This window comes from Colletes gigas, unplaced genomic scaffold, assembly GCF_013123115.1.
Source record: "Colletes gigas isolate AHSC1104 unplaced genomic scaffold, ASM1312311v1 Colletes_gigas_Sc00132, whole genome shotgun sequence".
NCBI lineage: Eukaryota > Metazoa > Arthropoda > Insecta > Hymenoptera > Colletidae > Colletes > Colletes gigas.
Window position 1 is genome coordinate 1 of NW_025106756.1, and position 20,516 is coordinate 20,516.

The 20,516-nt window shown below is 39.1% G+C and overlaps 1 protein-coding gene across 1 annotated transcript; it reads right to left on the reverse strand.

Annotated features, from left to right (window-relative positions):
- Positions 1-18,040: 18,040 nt before the first annotated feature.
- LOC122404232 (protein translocase subunit SecA 2-like) lies at positions 18,041-20,341 on the reverse strand. The gene has a single exon (XM_043408160.1). It carries the CDS (start codon positions 20,339-20,341, stop codon positions 18,041-18,043), a length of 2,301 nt encoding a protein of 766 aa, XP_043264095.1.
- Positions 20,342-20,516: the final 175 nt, after the last annotated feature.

Consider the following 20,516-nt stretch of genomic DNA (forward strand, 5'->3'; position numbering starts at 1 on the left):
ACTCATATCAATCTTAGTATTCAAAATGGCATTCCCAACCTGATTTTGTGTATCATTAGTTAGTGTTCCAATATCCCCTATGATCGATGCATTCCCATTATTTATAAAGTTTTGAGCAAAATCATCTCCGTCAATATGGACTGTTCTAGCCCCTGAGATTCCCTTTGTATCTTGAACATTAAAAGTATCTGCAATTCCCCTTATTGGAGCAAGGGGTGAGAGCTGATTCATCAATAATATAGTTGTAGAAAATAAAATATAACTTGTCTTCTTCATTAATTGTTTAATTCCTTTCTGTCACTTCTTAACCTTATCATTTAGATTTGGAGAGGCAAATTTCTGACAACATCTTTTTTCTTAAATTCTAATTAAATCTTTTTCATTAACGTATAGATTTTTCTCTCCTGATGGATACTCTATCGTATATAAACGCCTATCATCTTTTCCATTATTAATCTCTGTCACTATTCCTTCCCACGTTCTATGACTTTTTAAATCATAACCGTTTTCTTCAGCAACCGCTGTTTCAGAAATTCTTACCCTATCTCCAAGGTTAAAACTTTTCTCATCTTTTTGTAATTCCTCTCTTTTGTTTTTGGATTTATTGGAAAACGGATGGTTTTTCAAATATTCATAAAACCCTCTAACATTTGCGGTTTCAGGTTGTTCTGAAATCCATATCTCTTGCCCAAGTTGAGAATAAATAGTGGATTCCAGTAGATTTGCCCCGCCTCCTGTAAGGATTACTAAATCTATATTATTGAATGCCTGTCCTGAGTAAACCTCCTCTTCAAAACGACGCTTTCCATAGTTTTTTATTTCTTTTTTAAAGAGTGATGTTAAATCTTCCTCTGTGCTTACTCCTGTTTTCATTTTATAGTTTTTTGAAATTAACATTTCTTGAATATTTATTTGATTATTTCTTCGATTATTATTGATTCCTTTAGTTTTTATTTTATCAACTAATAAGCGAATCAATCGGTTAACTCCCAGGGTATCTTGGTTGATCTCTCTTTGTTGAAACCCATCATATACCGTACGTAATCGTGTCATTCCCCCATAATCAATAATCAACGTTCTTACATCTGGAGTAATGCCTCCTTTCATTTTTTCAAAAAGAACCAACGAACCAAATTCTTGGGGAAGTACTTCAATGTTTTTCACTTCAAATTCAATCGGTAAATTGTCAATAAAAACAACATGTTCTCCAATCAACCATTGAATTACTTCAAAATCTTGACCTGCTGTAGAAAGATATTCATCATCAGGCATTCCCATAGCAAGTGACAATACAACCTTATCTGATAATTCTTGTTCATCTAATTCTTCGACATACTTTGCAATTGCAAATAGAACAAGCTTTTTATAGAGTTGGTTATCGTATCTTGATTCACCAGTACCGTTAGTATCAATAACTGCTTGCCCAAACTTAAAAATATTTTTTCCCCATACATAGCAGCTTTCTTCGTTATCTTTTTCTAATGAAAATATTTCGAACCCATTTTCTTCTAAATAGTCAATATTATTACTAAAAATATAGGAAACTTCCTCATACCTTGTCAACGAGGCTGGATAGATCATCGGTTGTTCTTGCCCATCTCCAACTATTTTCACAAGTTTATTACCTATATCGATGCCTAATTTATAGATTTTATCTGTCATACATTTACCCTCTATTTCTTTTTAAATAAATAGTCCTATTCCAGCATTACTTTTTGGAATAGGACTATTTTTCTAAGAACAAGTAAAATAATCAAATTACTCATTACGACCAATAGCTAATTTAAAAAATAATTTGCTATTTCTTTAATTTTCCTTTTTTTCTTTTCTCTTCTTTGCGGCAATTGCTGCTAACATTCCCAATCCAGCAAGCATTCCACCAACTCCGGCTAATGGACCATTTTCCTCTCCCGTTTTAGGAAGGGTTCCAAAGTCTTTACCAGAATTAGAATTATTAGTATGACTACCACTATTATTTCCCGAATCACTATCTGGTATAAATTCACTATCTGAAGTAGAATCAGAATCGCTTAAAGAATCACTACTGCTATCACTTACTGAATCACTGTCTGAAACTGAATCGGAGATCGAGTCGGATGTTGAATCACTATCTGAAACGGAGTCACTGATGGAATCGGATGTTGAATCGCTATCACTTACTGAATCAGAGATTGAATCTGATGTTGAATCGCTATCTGATACGGAATCACTGATGGAATCTGACGGTGAATCGCTATCTGATACGGAATCACTAATTGAATCGGATGTTGAATCGCTATCTGAAACCGAGTCACTAATTGAATCGGATGTTGAATCGCTATCTGAAACCGAGTCACTAATTGAATCGGATGTTGAATCGCTATCTGAGACTGAGTCGCTGATTGAGTCAGATGTTGAATCGCTATCTGAGACTGAATCACTAATTGATTCTGACGTTGAATCACTATCTGAAACCGAATCAGAGATTGAGTCAGATGTTGAATCGCTATCTGAAACGGAGTCACTGATTGAGTCAGATGTTGAATCGCTGTCTGAGACTGAATCAGAGATTGAGTCAGACGTTGAATCGCTATCTGAAACCGAGTCAGAGATTGAATCGGACGTTGAATCGCTATCTGAAACTGAATCACTAATTGAATCGGAGGTTGAATCACTATCTGAAACCGAGTCACTAATTGAATCGGATGTTGAATCACTATCTGAAACTGAATCACTGATTGAGTCAGACGTTGAATCACTATCTGAAACTGAATCACTAATTGAATCGGATGTTGAATCGCTATCTGAAACCGAGTCACTGATTGAATCGGATGTTGAATCACTATCTGAAACGGAATCGCTGATGGAATCTGAAGTTGAATCGCTATCTGAAACCGAATCACTGATTGAGTCTGACGTTGAACCACTATCACTTACTGAATCAGAGATTGAATCGGATGTTGAATCACTGTCTGAAACGGAGTCACTAATTGAATCGGATGTTGAATCACTATCTGAAACCGAGTCACTAATTGAATCGGATGTTGAATCGCTATCTGAAACTGAATCGCTGATTGAATCGGATGTTGAATCACTATCTGAAACTGAATCACTGATTGAGTCAGAAGTTGAATCACTATCACTTACTGAATCACTGATTGAATCGGATGTCGAATCGCTATCTGAGACTGAGTCAGAGATTGAGTCTGATGTTGAATCGCTATCTGAAACGGAATCAGAGATTGAGTCAGAAGTTGAATCACTATCTGAAACGGAATCACTGATTGAGTCAGACGTTGAATCACTATCACTTACTGAATCACTGATGGAATCTGATGTCGAATCGCTATCTGAAACTGAGTCAGAGATTGAATCGGACGTTGAATCGCTATCTGAAACTGAATCACTGATGGAATCTGAAGTTGAATCGCTATCTGAAACTGAGTCAGAGATTGAGTCTGATGTTGAATCGCTATCTGAAACTGAATCGCTGATTGAATCGGATGTTGAATCACTATCACTTACTGAATCACTGATGGAATCTGATGTCGAATTGCTATCTGAAACCGAGTCACTAATTGAATCGGATGTTGAATCGCTATCTGAAACCGAGTCACTAATTGAATCGGATGTTGAATCGCTATCTGAAACCGAGTCACTGATTGAGTCAGACGTTGAATCACTATCACTTACTGAATCAGAGATTGAATCTGATGTCGAATCGCTATCTGAGACTGAGTCAGAGATAGAGTCAGATGTTGAATCGCTATCTGAGACTGAGTCAGAGATAGAGTCAGACGTTGAATCACTATCACTTACTGAATCACTGATGGAATCTGATGTCGAATTGCTATCTGAAACGGAATCACTGATTGAGTCAGACGTTGAATCGCTATCTGAAACGGAATCGCTGATGGAATCTGAAGTTGAATCGCTATCTGAAACTGAATCACTGATTGAGTCAGACGTTGAATCGCTATCTGAAACGGAATCAGAGATTGAGTCAGAAGTTGAATCACTATCTGAAACGGAATCACTGATTGAGTCAGACGTTGAATCACTATCACTTACTGAATCAGAGATTGAATCTGATGTCGAATCGCTATCTGAAACCGAGTCAGAGATTGAATCGGACGTTGAATCGCTATCTGAAACTGAATCACTGATGGAATCTGAAGTTGAATCGCTATCTGAAACTGAGTCTGATGTTGAATCGCTATCTGAAACTGAATCGCTGATTGAATCGGATGTTGAATCACTATCACTTACTGAATCAGAGATTGAATCTGATGTCGAATTGCTATCTGAAACCGAGTCACTAATTGAATCGGATGTTGAATCGCTATCTGAAACCGAGTCACTGATTGAGTCAGACGTTGAATCACTATCACTTACTGAATCAGAGATTGAATCGGATGTCGAATCGCTATCTGAGACTGAGTCAGAGATAGAGTCAGATGTTGAATTGCTATCTGAAACGGAATCACTGATTGAGTCAGACGTTGAATCGCTATCTGAAACTGAATCGCTGATTGAATCGGATGTTGAATCACTATCTGAAACTGAATCACTGATTGAGTCAGACGTTGAATCACTATCACTTACTGAATCACTAATTGAATCGGATGTTGAATCGCTATCTGAAACTGAATCGCTGATGGAATCGGATGTTGAATCACTATCTGAAACTGAATCACTGATTGAGTCTGACGTTGAATCACTATCTGAAACTGAATCGCTGATGGAATCTGAAGTTGAATCGCTATCTGAAACCGAATCACTGATTGAGTCTGACGTTGAATCGCTATCTGAAACCGAATCAGAGATTGAATCGGACGTTGAATCGCTATCTGAAACTGAATCACTAATTGAATCGGACGTTGAATCACTATCTGAAACCGAGTCACTAATTGAATCGGATGTTGAATCACTATCTGAAACCGAATCACTGATTGAGTCTGACGTTGAATCACTATCACTTACTGAATCACTAATTGAATCGGATGTTGAATCGCTATCTGAAACCGAGTCACTAATTGAATCGGATGTTGAATCACTATCTGAAACGGAATCGCTGATGGAATCTGAAGTTGAATCGCTATCTGAAACCGAATCACTGATTGAATCGGATGTTGAATCACTATCTGAAACCGAATCACTGATTGAATCGGACGTTGAATCGCTATCTGAAACTGAATCACTAATTGAATCTGATGTTGAATCGCTATCTGAAACCGAATCAGAGATTGAATCGGATGTTGAATCACTATCTGAAACGGAATCACTAATTGAATCTGATGTTGAATCGCTATCTGAAACCGAATCACTGATTGAATCGGACGTTGAATCGCTATCTGAAACGGAATCGCTGATGGAATCTGAAGTTGAATCACTATCACTTACTGAGTCAGAGATTGAGTCAGAAGTTGAATCGCTATCTGAGACTGAGTCAGAGATAGAGTCAGATGTTGAATCGCTATCTGAAACGGAATCACTGATTGAGTCAGACGTTGAATCGCTATCTGAAACTGAATCGCTGATTGAATCGGATGTTGAATCACTATCTGAAACTGAATCACTGATTGAGTCTGACGTTGAATCACTATCACTTACTGAATCACTAATTGAATCGGATGTTGAATCGCTATCTGAAACTGAATCGCTGATGGAATCGGATGTTGAATCACTATCTGAAACTGAATCAGAGATTGAGTCTGACGTTGAATCACTATCTGAAACTGAATCGCTGATGGAATCTGAAGTTGAATCGCTATCTGAAACCGAATCACTGATTGAGTCTGACGTTGAATCGCTATCTGAAACTGAATCACTAATTGAATCTGATGTTGAATCGCTATCTGAAACCGAGTCACTGATGGAATTGGATGTTGAATCACTATCTGAAACCGAGTCACTAATTGAATCTGATGTTGAATCACTATCTGAAACCGAATCAGAGATTGAATCGGACGTTGAATCGCTATCTGAAACTGAATCACTAATTGAATCGGACGTTGAATCACTATCTGAAACCGAGTCACTAATTGAATCGGATGTTGAATCACTATCTGAAACCGAATCACTGATTGAGTCTGACGTTGAATCACTATCACTTACTGAATCACTAATTGAATCGGATGTTGAATCGCTATCTGAAACCGAGTCACTAATTGAATCGGATGTTGAATCACTATCTGAAACGGAATCGCTGATGGAATCTGAAGTTGAATCGCTATCTGAAACCGAATCAGAGATTGAATCGGATGTTGAATCACTATCTGAAACCGAATCACTGATTGAATCGGACGTTGAATCGCTATCTGAAACTGAATCACTGATTGAATCGGACGTTGAATCGCTATCTGAAACTGAATCACTGATTGAATCGGACGTTGAATCGCTATCTGAAACTGAATCACTAATTGAATCTGATGTTGAATCGCTATCTGAAACCGAATCAGAGATTGAATCGGATGTTGAATCACTATCTGAAACGGAATCACTAATTGAATCTGATGTTGAATCGCTATCTGAAACCGAATCACTGATTGAATCGGACGTTGAATCACTATCACTTACTGAGTCAGAGATTGAGTCAGAAATTGAATCGCTATCACTTACTGAATCACTAATTGAATCTGATGTTGAATCGCTATCTGAAACCGAATCAGAGATTGAGTCAGATGTTGAGTCGCTATCTGAAACGGAGTCACTGATGGAATCGGATGTTGAATCACTGTCTGATACTGAGTCGCTGATTGAATCTGACGTTGAATCGCTATCACTTACTGAATCAGAGATTGAATCTGATGTCGAATCGCTATCTGAAACTGAGTCACTGATTGAGTCTGATGTTGAATCACTATCACTTACTGAATCACTGATGGAATCTGACGTTGAATCACTATCTGAAACTGAATCACTAATTGAATCGGATGTTGAATCACTATCTGAAACGGAATCACTGATGGAATCTGATGTTGAATTGCTATCTGAAACTGAATCACTGATTGAGTCAGACGTTGAATCACTATCACTTACTGAATCAGAGATTGAATCTGATGTCGAATCGCTATCTGAAACTGAATCACTGATTGAGTCTGATGTTGAATCACTATCACTTACTGAATCAGAGATTGAATCCGATACCGAATCGCTATCTGAAACGGAGTCACTGATGGAATCGGATGTTGAATCACTGTCTGATACTGAGTCGCTGATTGAATCTGACGTTGAATCGCTATCTGAGATTGAGTCAGATGTTGAATCGCTATCTGAAACTGAATCGCTGATGGAATCGGACGTTGAATCACTATCTGAAACCGAGTCACTAATTGAATCTGACGTTGAATTACTATCTGAATCACTCAGAGAGTCACTATCGGATACAGAGTCTGATACAGAATCACTTGTGGAATCTGATAATGAATCAGAATCACTGTTGGAATCACTATCGGAAATTGAATCGGAATGTGAATCACTCGTACTATCAGATGTTGAATCACTATCTGAATCGCTTAGAGAATCACTATCGGATACAGAGTCTGATACAGAATCACTTGTGGAATCTGATAATGAATCAGAATCACTGATGGAGTCACTATCGGAAATTGAATCGGAATGTGAATCACTCGTACTATCACTATCAGAAATCGAATCGGAATCACTCAGAGAGTCACTATCGGATACAGAGTCTGATACAGAATCACTTGTGGAATCTGATAATGAATCTGAATCACTGATGGAGTCACTATCGGAATTGAATCGGAATGTGAATCACTCGTACTATCACTATCAGAAATCGAATCGGAATCACTCAGAGAGTCACTATCGGATACAGAGTCTGATACAGAATCACTTGTGGAATCTGATAATGAATCGGAATCACTGATGGAATCACTATCGGAAATTGAATCGGAATGTGAATCACTCGTACTATCACTATCAGAAATCGAATCGGAATCACTCAGAGAGTCACTATCGGATACAGAGTCTGATACGGAATCACTTGTGGAATCTGATAATGAATCAGAATCACTGATAGAATCACTATCGGAAATTGAATCGGAATGTGAATCACTCGTACTATCACTCGTAGACTCACTATCAGATATGGAATCTGAGTCACTTAATGAGTCGCTATCCGAAATGGAATCACTCACACTATCACTCGTAGATTCACTATCAGATATGGAATCTGAGTCACTTAGTGAGTCGCTGTCCGAAACGGAATCGCTCGTACTATCACTTGTAGATTCACTATCTGAAATGGAATCGCTTGTACTATCACTTGTAGATTCACTATCAGATATGGAATCTGAGTCACTTAATGAGTCACTATCGGAAACCGAAGCGCTCGTACTATCACTCGTAGATTCACTATCGGATATGGAATCAGAATCACTTAATGAATTACTATCAGAAATTGAGTCACTATCCGAAACGGAATCACTCACACTATCACTCGTAGATTCACTATCAGATATGGAATCTGAGTCACTTAATGAGTCACTATCGGAAACCGAATCACTCGTACTATCACTCGTAGAGCCGCTATCGGAATCGCTTAATGAGGCACTATCGGAAACCGAATCACTCGTACTATCGCTCGTAGAGCCGCTATCGGAATCGCTTAATGAGGCACTATCGGAAACCGAATCACTCGTACTATCACTCGTAGAGCCGCTATCGGAATCGCTTAATGAGGCACTATCGGAAACCGAATCACTCGTACTATCGCTCGTAGAGCCGCTATCAGAATCGCTGAGTGAGTCACTATCGGAAACTGAATCACTTGTACTATCGCTCGTAGAGCCACTATCGGAATCGCTTAATGAGGCACTATCGGAAACTGAATCACTTGTACTATCGCTCGTAGAGCCGCTATCAGAATCGCTGAGTGAGTCACTATCAGAAATTGAATCACTTGTACTATCACTGATAGAATCGCTTACGCTATCGCTTTGACTATCTGAATCAGAAGCTGAATCGCCAAAGGTATAGACATAAGTTACTTCTTGATCATTAGCTGTATAGTTACCTGTAGAATTCCCTTGAATTTCTTTAAAAGTATAACCAGGAATATCTTTTTGTTCTGTTGCCCAAGGATCTCCTATATCTCCTTGCTGCACCACATCATCACTTATAGGATTACCTTCATCATCCACATAGTGTGCAATAACAGTACCCTGTGCAACTGTATAATCAAAACTCGTCAATTGAAATTGCTGAAGATTATAATTACTCCCTGTAGAACCAGCCATTCCAAAGGACATAGCTGTATTATTCCCAAGCAAGTTAGAAATATTCATTGACCAGGTTTTTCCATCATATGATACAGTCATGGTTTTTGTACTACCGTCAAAATTTACTGTTATCGCTTTAAATTCATTGTTTGATGGCTGAGCAATTTGTTGAGCCGGTGTATTATCATCATCAATTGTGTAAGTTGCACCGGAGCCATCTGTAGCCATAAACGCACCAAAAGAAGCTCCCTTACCATTGTCTAAGGTTGCAAATCGAATAGGATCAGCCTTTGACCAACCATCTGTATCAGCCATATTAGCAAAAGTATCAAGCTTGAACCCAAAAGCGCTTTGGATACCACCTATCCCCATACCATTACCAGATAATCCTATTGTATCGGTATCTCCTGGTTGGAAAATGAAACTTACCCCATCAGCTCCACCTTGAGTTTTACTTTTATCTCCAAGATTTACAAGTCCTTTTAGATTAAAGGATTGAGTCATATCAATTTTAGTTTTGAGGAGCGTTTTACCAACCTGTCCTCCTGTATTTTGCGTCAGTGTTGCAGTATCCCCACTTATAGTTCCAGTTCCACTCTCAGCAAAAGATCCTGCATAGTCACTCCCATCAATATGAACATTTCTAGATTTTTCAACTGCATTTGCTGCCGGAATCGTAGTACTCTTCTGGTTGACTAAAAGTTGACTCTTACTGTCGATTTCTTTCGCCTGACTGTCTCCTGTGCTTGCCGTTTCCGCTTTGACAATCGGTACCGCAATCGCGCCACCTCCTAAAACACTCGCAATCCCCGTAATTGTCGCATACATCCACGTTTTTTTACGCTTGTAAGAGCGGTAGCGTTCATGCTTATCGGAGTTTAACATTTTCTTAATGTTATTTTTTCTGGACATTAATTTTTCTGACCTTTCTTTTGTTCCTTTAAATTTCTCGAATCACTTTGGCTGGGACACCAGCTGCCAACACATTAGGTGGGAGTGATCGAGTCACCACACTTCCAGACCCAATAACCGTATTCGCGCCAATAACGACCCCTGGATTAATGATGCTCCCACCGCCAATCCAAACATTATCCCCTATCGTAACAGGAGAAGCAATCGCAAGTCCCTTTTCCAGCCGTTCGGTTGGATCCACTGGATGGTTCACCGTGTAAATCTGGACCCGTGGGCCTAACTTAACATTCTTTCCAAAATTGATGTCTCCGGTATCCAAGAAGAGACAATCAGTATTCGCATAAAAATTGCCTGAAAAATGAAGATTAGTCCCGAAATCAAATTGGAAAGGAATGTCGATATAAACCGTCCCTTCCGTCTTGATCTCAAGCAATGCTCGCTCGCTCGCAATGATTGCTTCACGATCATAGCTGCTTTCGTTAAGTAATCTTAATTGTTCTCGCTTTTTCTTACGCGTTTGCTCATCTCGAATAGGCATCTTTTATCACCTCCTTTCAAGCCAATCACTCAACCCCTTTTTCTTTAATCAAGTCATCGCTAAACCCTAATTCTAAGGCCCGAAGCATCGCAAACAAAGCCCGTTGAATAAAGAACCCGTTTGAAATTGCCTCTTGCCATGGTCTAACATTATCCACAAGCTTTTGATAATCTTGAACAGTCATAGAAGAAAAAATCTGATCAATCTCATTTAAATCATCCACGACAAGCCCTATCCCATGCGCTTTAACAAGCGAGGCATGATAGGTTTTACTAGAGACAATGACAGGAAGACCTGCTGCCAAATACATGGACAATTTGGTCGGGTTATTAAACTGGTTATAATAAACAAAATTCATGTTCGATTTTTCGATAAGATTTTCTGTCACAACCACACCAAAGCCACCATCAAGTCGAGAGACAATTTCATCGCTCGGTTGGCGTCCTAACCAAGTCACACTTCCACTTTCCAGAACTTTCTTTTCAACCTGTCGATCATAAATATATAATGGAGTGGCTGCTCGATAAGTGGTATCAATAATGTCTCGCCCACCCACGTAATAAAGTTGTTTTTTAAATTGTTTTTCTTGCCTTGGCCCTTGATAGAAATAGTCCCAAAATTGCATCGGAATCATGGGCACATGGACGCCATCCTCTTGTAATTTGTGGGCCCCTTTTTCATTGGCGACAATTAATAGGTCAAATTTTTTGAGCTGATTCAACCAGAAATCATTGGCTCGATCATACTCTTCTTCGCCTTTGGTAAACATCCAAGTCGGAATATCATGAAGCAAAGCAACCATTCGAACGCCTTCAATCCCCTTGATGGTATCGAAAAACTCCGCTTGAAAATTTAAATGAGTCCACATGGGAAATTGCACAACAACGAGATCTCCCGGTTGTATTACCCCCAATACGGCTTCTCGGATATGGTGACGTCTCATTGCCTGATCACTAATATTAGGATAACCGGTAATATTCAACTCTTGAAAACCGAGCGTTTGAGCTGAATGGGCGACATTTTTACTTACAATTTGGATGGCATCATATTGCTGCTGATAGTTTGTGGCATTGAGTCGTGTAATCCAATTAGTCATTGTTTCCCTCCTGATGAATCAAAGTATCTGTAAAACCAAGATTAAGCACACGAACCGCTTCGATTGCTGCACCTTTGGCAAAAAAACCTGAGGTTACTGCACGTTGCCATGGCTTGAGATTATCAAGCATTTGGTAGTAAGCATCCTCACTCACTCCATTGATCGCTTCTCCGAGATCTTCCAAATTATCAATAACAACGCCAACCCCTTGTGCTTTAATCCATTTCGCATGAGCCGTATTTGACAAGCAAACAACAGGTAAGCCTGAGGCTAAATATAATGAGAGTTTCATGGGATTATTATATTCCCCATAACGATGCATCCCTTTATAGCCCCCTTTTTGGGGATAATACAAAAGCCCAAAGCCACCATCTAATTTTGAAGGGATATCATTACTCTCCATTGGACCTAAAAGAGAAACATGGTCTGGAAAATCTTTAACCTGGTTGTTAGGACCAATGAAATTGATCCGTAAATCAGAAGGGACCTCCTCAATCATGGCTGGATCGATTCCCGTCGCCACATAATAAAGCTCCTTTTTATACTGCTTTGGAACTAACGGCCCATTGTAAATAAAGTCTGTGAGATACATAGGAATCATCGGAGTCGTGACTCCTCCTTCTTCCCGTAAGCGTTTCCCCATTTTAGGGTTAGCGGCAATGACAAGATCATATTTATTAAGCATCCATAAAGAGGCATCTTTTGTATAGTCGCGCTCACGATTATCTTGAAGCCAAGAGACAATATCCCAGACCATGGCTACGATTTTCGCATGTCTAACGTTCTTCAAATAGTTAATAAATTCAAGTTCAAATTCTGTATTATTGGTCCACAAGGGGTACTGGACAATCACGGTATCTCCAGGCAAGACACAGCTTAACAAGGCTTCCAAATACTCCCATCTCGCCTCCTTACCAACTTCTCGCAATTTTGCACTAAACATTCTTGGATAATGCAGCTTTCGAAAGCCAATTGTTTCAATGGAATCCGCAGCCATTTGGTTCGCAATAATTCCTGATGCTCGTTTCGACACGTAGTCATTATCTTGAACTTCAGTGATCCAATTCGTCATTATTTCTTCCTCCTAATTTTTGAATTTGTTTCAAACCCGCTTTGAACTTAACTATAAATTCACTGGGTAAGTGGTAATAACCCAAACCGGCCTCTAGACTAAGCTGAGCGTCAGGTTTATTCCGTAAAGTATGAGCCAAGGATTGAATTAAGGGCTCAACGGCTTGCCCATCGGTAGTAATAAAAATTTGTTCCATATCACACCGTTCATCTAATGAAAGGGGTAAGATACTTCTAGGGCCTTGATTGACAATCAATTGGACCGTTTTCTGATTTGATCCTCTAAGGGGGCGAACATGAACCCAGTCGTAGTGTTTTCTAGATGTCCCCTCAAAAATTCGTTCTACTGCTCCAATTTCCCCAATAGTGAGAGATTCAAAGTGAAGCCACTCATGTTTCAAATTAACCAGACGTACTTCATAGGAAACCATTCCTTTAGGAACAGTAAACACCAAGCGAGGGTCAGTCCCACGATAGGAATCAAGAATCTCCTTGTGTCCATCCAAAAAATCAATTTGGACTTGGACAGGTAGGTCATTATCCGCTTTTAACCGAAGACTTAATTCATAAGTTCTATTTATTTTTAGAAGAGGGAGCGAAGGCGAATTACCACTTACCAGATAATCTGTCGCAGACGCCCAGGTACAGATAATCTGACCAGGAGACAAAACTTCATTGGCATAGTAAACAGATTGATCTTTAGAATACCGAATCGTAGCGCCATTGACATAGACTGCTGATAAATTTTGTGGCCAACGCATAAGATAAATCTCACTCATCATTTTCTCCTTCTAAATTAATGGGCGACGCTTCTTCATCAATGAGCAATTGACGATCAAAATCAGAAATGAGAAGTTGTTGATACTGTTTGTAAAACCAACTCGTCACACCGGGAGTATCATCATTATGCCGGCCTTCCAACCCTTTGTGTAAGACCTTAGCACTCGGATAATTTTGCTTCAAATGATTAAAGATTCGTTTAAAAGGAAGATCGGTATCTTGCAACATATGAGCAATGATAAAGGTCGTCTCAGAGAAATCTGCACTTTCAAATTTTTTCCAAAAAGCTTCATCTAAAGCTGTCGCACTTTTCTTTGTCAACGTACCCGTTAAATGGATAAGCGTATCCATCGCAAGATCCCAATCATAAGGTGAGAAAATTCTTGAGTGGACAGCTAACCCTCCGATATTCGCAAGAGGTTTCCCTACTACAATCGCATGAGGTTCTAGTTGTGCCCCATAATAAAATGAAGCATAGGTTCCCATGGAGAGCCCAGACAATACAAGTTCCTTATTGCTAAAGCCTAATAAATCCAATTTTTCTTGTATCTCTTTGACTAAAGCTTCTTCTAATTCGGGACCACGATAGAATGCCCCCCCAACCAGACGAGGATCATACACAAGCATAAATGGGGAACTTAGGCTTCCCATCATCCAGCGGCCTTCGTACCCTTCAGAAGGACGAAATCCTGAGAAATAGACATTAAGCGGAGGTTTAAGGTCACCTCCATTGAAGTAAACGCCTAACTCTTCTCCCATATCTCCCTTTTGAACCAATCGTTTCCCACCCATTGCTAAAAAGTTTTCCCCAGATAAACCATATCGCAAATGAAGTGCTCCAACTTGAACCTTCCCTTGACCTTTGACAAAAAGTCCAAAATTGACTGGAAATTCTGAGAAGCCCAAGTCAAAAAAAACTTCTCCAGCCCTGATTTGTTCTGCGGAAAAATCATGGGTGATGATTCCCGAATGGGTTGTGCCGTTTTTATAATAAGCGCGAAAGTAATAAGAAACAGATTCCGAAGCACTAATTTCGGGATAAAATTTAACCCGACCAGAGCCCCCCCAATTATTTTTCCAGACCAGAACTTGTTGATAATCATCTAAGCCAAATATTCCTTCAAGGACAATTTTACTAGATCCTTTTTTAGTAACAGTCCCCTCAAAATCAGGGTGAATTTCGACCCGACGATGATCAAGACTCGTCCCCCAAGGTTTCACATAATTCTGGTTGATAAATTGACTGAAACTCTCACCTTGATCTGTTAAATTGACGAGTTGAGCGCCTTTTAACTTAAGAATACTAACTTCAGCTTCACTTGCTCCCTCTAAAGTCTCATAAAAGACTTGATGGCTGGGTAAGCGAATTAAATCAATGGTTTCCAGCTCAAACATTGCCTCTTTCCGAAGTAAAAACAAATCTGTTGAATTGTTGATCTCATCTTTTTCTAGTGCTTGTAATTGAAGCAACTCCCCTTTGAGCCCTTCACTGATTTCAAGCGGATGATAATCATAAGCTTCTACTAACTCCGAAAGCTTTGGCAAACGTTCTCCCCCAATTTGGAAAAGTTTTTTTGATGGTTCACTCACTTTAAGACCTCCTTCCATTTTTCAATCAGTCCTTCAGCGCTATTATTTTCAATCACCTCAACACTCTCAACCAAGCTTTGATTCCAAAGGTCTGGATCAATTAAATAAGCACGAACGGCTTCTACTAAATCCTCATCATCTTCATAAAGAAGGCCATTTTTCCTATGCACTAAATAAGGAGAAGGCGTTTTTGATAGGATGGGAATCCCAGCACTGACTGCTAACGAGTGACTTAAAAAGTCGTATTTTTGTCGGTGGTCAATAAACACTCTCACCTTTTGAAGATCCGATTTTAAAGCTTCAACACTGCCACTTTTTTTAAACGAAATGTCTGTATAAAACATATAGGCGTCAATCACATGGCTAAACATCGAGTTTTCTCGTTTGTTCGCTTGAAACAAGTCACGTAAACCAGGCGTCATTTCTTCATTTTCAAGGGCTTCATAATATTGTTTGACCAAGCCATACTCAGAAGAACTCAAACTAATTTCAAAATTTTTAGTGATAAAATGGCTTAACTGGGTTTCAACTTTGGTTTCATCAGTTGCTTTCTCACTCTCAAGCGTTAAACAGAGCTCACGAGTCGTTAACTTCATCTCTAAAAATTTTACAAAAAGAGCACTTGTTTGGGTGTCAAAGGCTTCAATTTGCCAGTAGACAGTCCCTTCTAAAAAATTATTACTCTCTCCTAAACTCAGGGTTGTGGGAAAAAGAGGCATAAAGTGAAGCTCACTTTGAAGTGGCTCTTTTCCTTTCTCAATCGCCGCTTGAAAACGAAGATTATCAGTAATCATTGCTTTCCCATTTTCAATCAATCTCAAATGTTCTTCCACCTGTGAAAAGCCAAGTTCAATCGATCCTGAGAAAATGTACACCACTGCCCCAGGAAATTCTATCCCTTCAATAAGAGACATCACCCAATCGTTTGTTCCATCAACGACAAGACGGTCTTCTTTAGGATTAAAGTTCACCAACGCAAGGTGAAGCAATTCCATACAGACTTCCTTGAAAGAGTCGTAAGTTTTTTTCTTAAAGCGCTTTTGATAGGTCGCCTCAATAAATACGACGCCTCCCCATTGGGTTAAAATCAATTGCCCTCCCTCATCATAAATCCGTTGTTCAATTGCTTCTCCCGAAGCATCAAAAGAAGATTGAGTTAAGAGCGTTCCCTTTTCAGAATATACCTGGATTTCTTTGCCTAAAGGAGTTGGATAATGGACTTGTGACACAAAACCAAAGGAATTAAAATAAACTTCTGCTTTGATTACTTCTTCTTTTGATAATAGAACACTTCCTCGCGTGTACGTCCGCTCCCAATCCTTTGGAAAGTCCAGATCATTTAGGTTAAGCGGAGCGTAATTTAAAGCAAACCGATCAGTCACTGTATCCATAAGTGAAATGAAATGATCAGAATCATAACTCTCAAATCTATTCATGTAATAATTTAAGAAGGGCGAGAAGTGAGTATTGATAAGCTTTGTCTCAAATTCACCTTCCTGAAAAATGGTGTTGATATTAAACAAAATATTTGATTCAAGCTGAGGAGACTCAGATGACCAATCTGTCAAAAAATAAAGCATTAAAAAGTCCTCCGATTGGTTCCGAATAATTGATAGTTGTTTTTGTAAAGAAGGAATTTGACATCTTGTTGCAAGTTGTCATAGATGACCACCAAGACAAAAATCATGGCAAAATAGTTGGAAAGATTAGAAATAGAGGGGTGTGCTGTGACTAAACCAACAAATAAAGGAATCGTGACAATAAGCGGAAGAAATAAACTTCCAATTAAAGACACCCCCCAAACTCGCTTGCTGATGTATTTTTTAGTCGCATCTCCCGGTGTGACACCTACAATATAATCTCCCGACTCTTTCAAATCTTTGGTAATTTGATCGGGCATGATATTAACAAAAGAAAATAAAATCCCTAATAAGTAGAGAATCAGACCATAAGTCAAGATCCCACTGAATTGTCTCACATTGAAGAGCCCTAAAACGAACTCATTTCGGTAATGAAAGAGTTGCATCAGATAAGCGGGAAAATACATCAAAGTCGTCGCGAACATTAAAGGCATTGAACCTGCAATTAAAAGTCGAAACGCGAGATAACCTTCCTTAGAATATTGATCAATTCCTATTCGTTGCACATCAAAACGATATTCCGCAAAATAAATTGCAACAGTAACCCCCACAAATACAATTGTGGCAAGGATAAGCGGAAGTAAACGTTCAAGGTGAATCAACACACTATTATAATTTGCGACCAAGCTTCCGGTGATTCCTTTCATAATACCTGGTAAAATCAGGATAAAAGGACCACCTAGTCCATAAATGACATTCAAACTTGCCAGCCACGAAATAAGTAGCGCCCCCACCACAAAGCATAAAATGGTGAAGCAAAAGACGGCAAAAGGAGATAAGAAATTCATTTTGGAAATCACAGAATTTCTTAAATTAAAAGCTAAAGGAATACTTTGTAATATGGCCATAATAAAAATCCCGATAATTTCTAAACGCCCTCGCATCTCTTGAGAAATTTGTGAAGCAACCTCCCGATTCGCAAATAATCCTACCGAAAGTAAAATAGAAACCGTCATATAAGGCCCCATCCCCAAAGCAAGAAGTGTCGGGCTGGAGAACAAGCCTCCTGTCGTCAAAGACAACATCTTCTCAAGCGAAAAATCTCCCCCAGGCAGTCTAAAATTGGCCGAATAACCAGGAACTGGAATCCCTTGACCAATATAGAAAAAGAGTAACATGATCAGGGTAAAACACCCTTTTTTGATTAATTCATTATATTGCTTCATAGTTTTCTTTCTGTATCCTCATCTTAAGGAAATTCAAGTTCAATCGTCCCATCTTCTTTCATTTTTAATTCGGACAAGGCAAGGCTTCTAAAAACGCCAAGGTAGATTTCATCTTCCATTTCAAAAAAACGGCGGCGTGCTTCACGTCCAAATTCATTTAAAGGTTTATGTTGTGCCATTCCTCGACCATTTACCATATTTTTTAATTGTTGGAGATAATCAAGTTGATTAACCCATGCCTGATCAATTGCTCTTAGAATGATGACCTTTTTAAAATAACGCAATTGTACTGGATCCTTAAAACGATGGAGAGATTGAGTAATTAAGGTTTGGGCAAGGCCAAATAGATAATCATACATTACTGATTTAGAACTTGTAGAATCTATGTGAGCTTCAATTTCTTTTAATGGATAATCACTTTTAAGGTGATTAAAAATAAAGTCAGAGAGGGTATGGACAGATAGATCATCAGATTGATAAATGAAAGTGTAAATGACATGATGGAGCGCTTTTTCGATAATTTGTTCAAAATAGGCTTCATTCTCCGCCATCACCTTATTTCGAGCCTCATAGATTCGATTGCGTTGATCACTCAAAATAGTGTCAAAAGCAAGTGTATTTTTACGCGACTGTACTTCTGAGTTTCCTAATTTTTTTTGTGCTTTATCCATCACTCTATTAAGCCGTCTACGATGAACAGGATCTGTTGAACCCCTTTTGCCTTGCGAAATTTGATGCAAAAGAAAACGTCTGGTTTTTCTGACCCAGTGAGGGGCGTTTTCAACAATCACTTTATCTTCAAGAGAAACATAAAAAACGGCTTCTCCTGGTTCGCCTTGACGACCAGCTCGTCCCCTCAACTGATTATCAATTCGCTTATTATTCATCCGCTCTGTTCCAATGACTTTTAGTCCGCCATTGGATTTAGCTTCAGAAGTGAGTTTGATATCCGTCCCACGGCCAGCCATTGAGGTGGCAAGCGTTACTGCACCCGCTCGCCCTGCCCCACTAATAATTTGTTGCTCACGAGCTGCTGTTCTAGCGTTTAATAAATTATGAGGAATCTTATTTTCCAAAAGAACAAGAGAATATAAATCTGACATTGAAACGGAACCCGTTTCAATCAGTACGGGGCGTTCCTCACCGATTCCTTCTCTGACGGCTTGAATAGAGGCTTCGATTTTCGTTTGATTCGTCACATAAATTTGATCAGCTTGGTCTTTGCGTTGAGTCGGGACATGAGTAGGTATTTCAACCACCTGCAAATGATAGGTTTCCATAAACTCTTTTTCATCTGTTTTGGCTGTTCCTGTCATTCCAGAAAGTCGAACGAACTTTTTAAATAAACTCTGATAACTGATTGTTCCTAAAGTCTTACTTTCCTTGCTGACTTCAACACCCTCTTTACTCTCAATCGCTTGGTGAATCCCGCCTTGAAGTTTAACACCAGGCATCGTTCGTCCATTGACAACATCTAATAACAAGACTTTCCCATCAATCACCACATAATCTTTCCCTCTTTTTTTCAAAGCATTTGCTTGGAGAGCCAAAACAATATGTCGGTAAAAATCCTTATATTTTTCGCCATAAACATCCTCTATATCAAAGTAAGATTTAAGTTTTTCCAAACCACGCTCTGTCAACCAAACACGGCGTTTATCCTCGCTATATTCATAGTCTTCCGGAGCGAGACTCTTAATAAACCAATCACAAATTTGATAATAGTTTGACTGAACTTTTGGGCTCCCTGAAATAACCAAAGCCGTTTGAGCCCCATCTAATAGAATGGCATCAATTTCATCAATAATCGCAAAATTGAATTTAGAAATGACTTGGTCTGATAAACTCGAGCCTAAGTTATCAAACAAGTAATCAAAACCTAATTTTGAGTGAGTCGTATAAATAATATCAGAGTGATAGAGTCGGCGTTTACCTTCTATATCTTGCTCTTCATCTCCAACCCCAATTCCTACGCTTAATCCTAACCACTCAAAAACGCGTCCCATTTCTTGACCATCACGTTCAGCCAAATATTCATTCGCCGTGATTAAAAAATTTCCTTTTTTTCCTTCTAAAGCTCTCGCATAAAGAGGGAGTGTTGCGACCAGCGTCTTTCCTTCACCCGTTTTAATTTCCGCAATATTCCCAAAGAAAAGCGCAAGGCCTCCTAAAACTTGGACCTCATAAGGCTCCAACCCAAGCACTCGCTTATCAGCTTCAATAATCACCGCAAAAGCTTGTGGCAAGAGTTCAACCAAAGGCTTTCCTTGCGAAAGCATTGATTGAAGGACCTCAGTTTGATTTTGTAAGGTTTCATCAGTCATTGCACGATAGGTGGGCAATAATTGATGAATTTTTTTGACTAACCTTTGATATTTCCGCATTTTCAACATTTTTGTATTTTAACCTAGCTTCTAATGTGTCATGAAAAATTTTATTGCCGTCCACCCATTGATTGCCAAAGCAACTAAGGTCACCGTCAATAAAATCGTAAAAAAG

Excerpts from the sequence above, each read along its gene's own strand:
- LOC122404232 (XM_043408160.1), bottom strand. The coding sequence starts at position 20,341 with ATGACTGATGAAACCTTACAAAATCAAACTGAGGTCCTTCAATCAATG.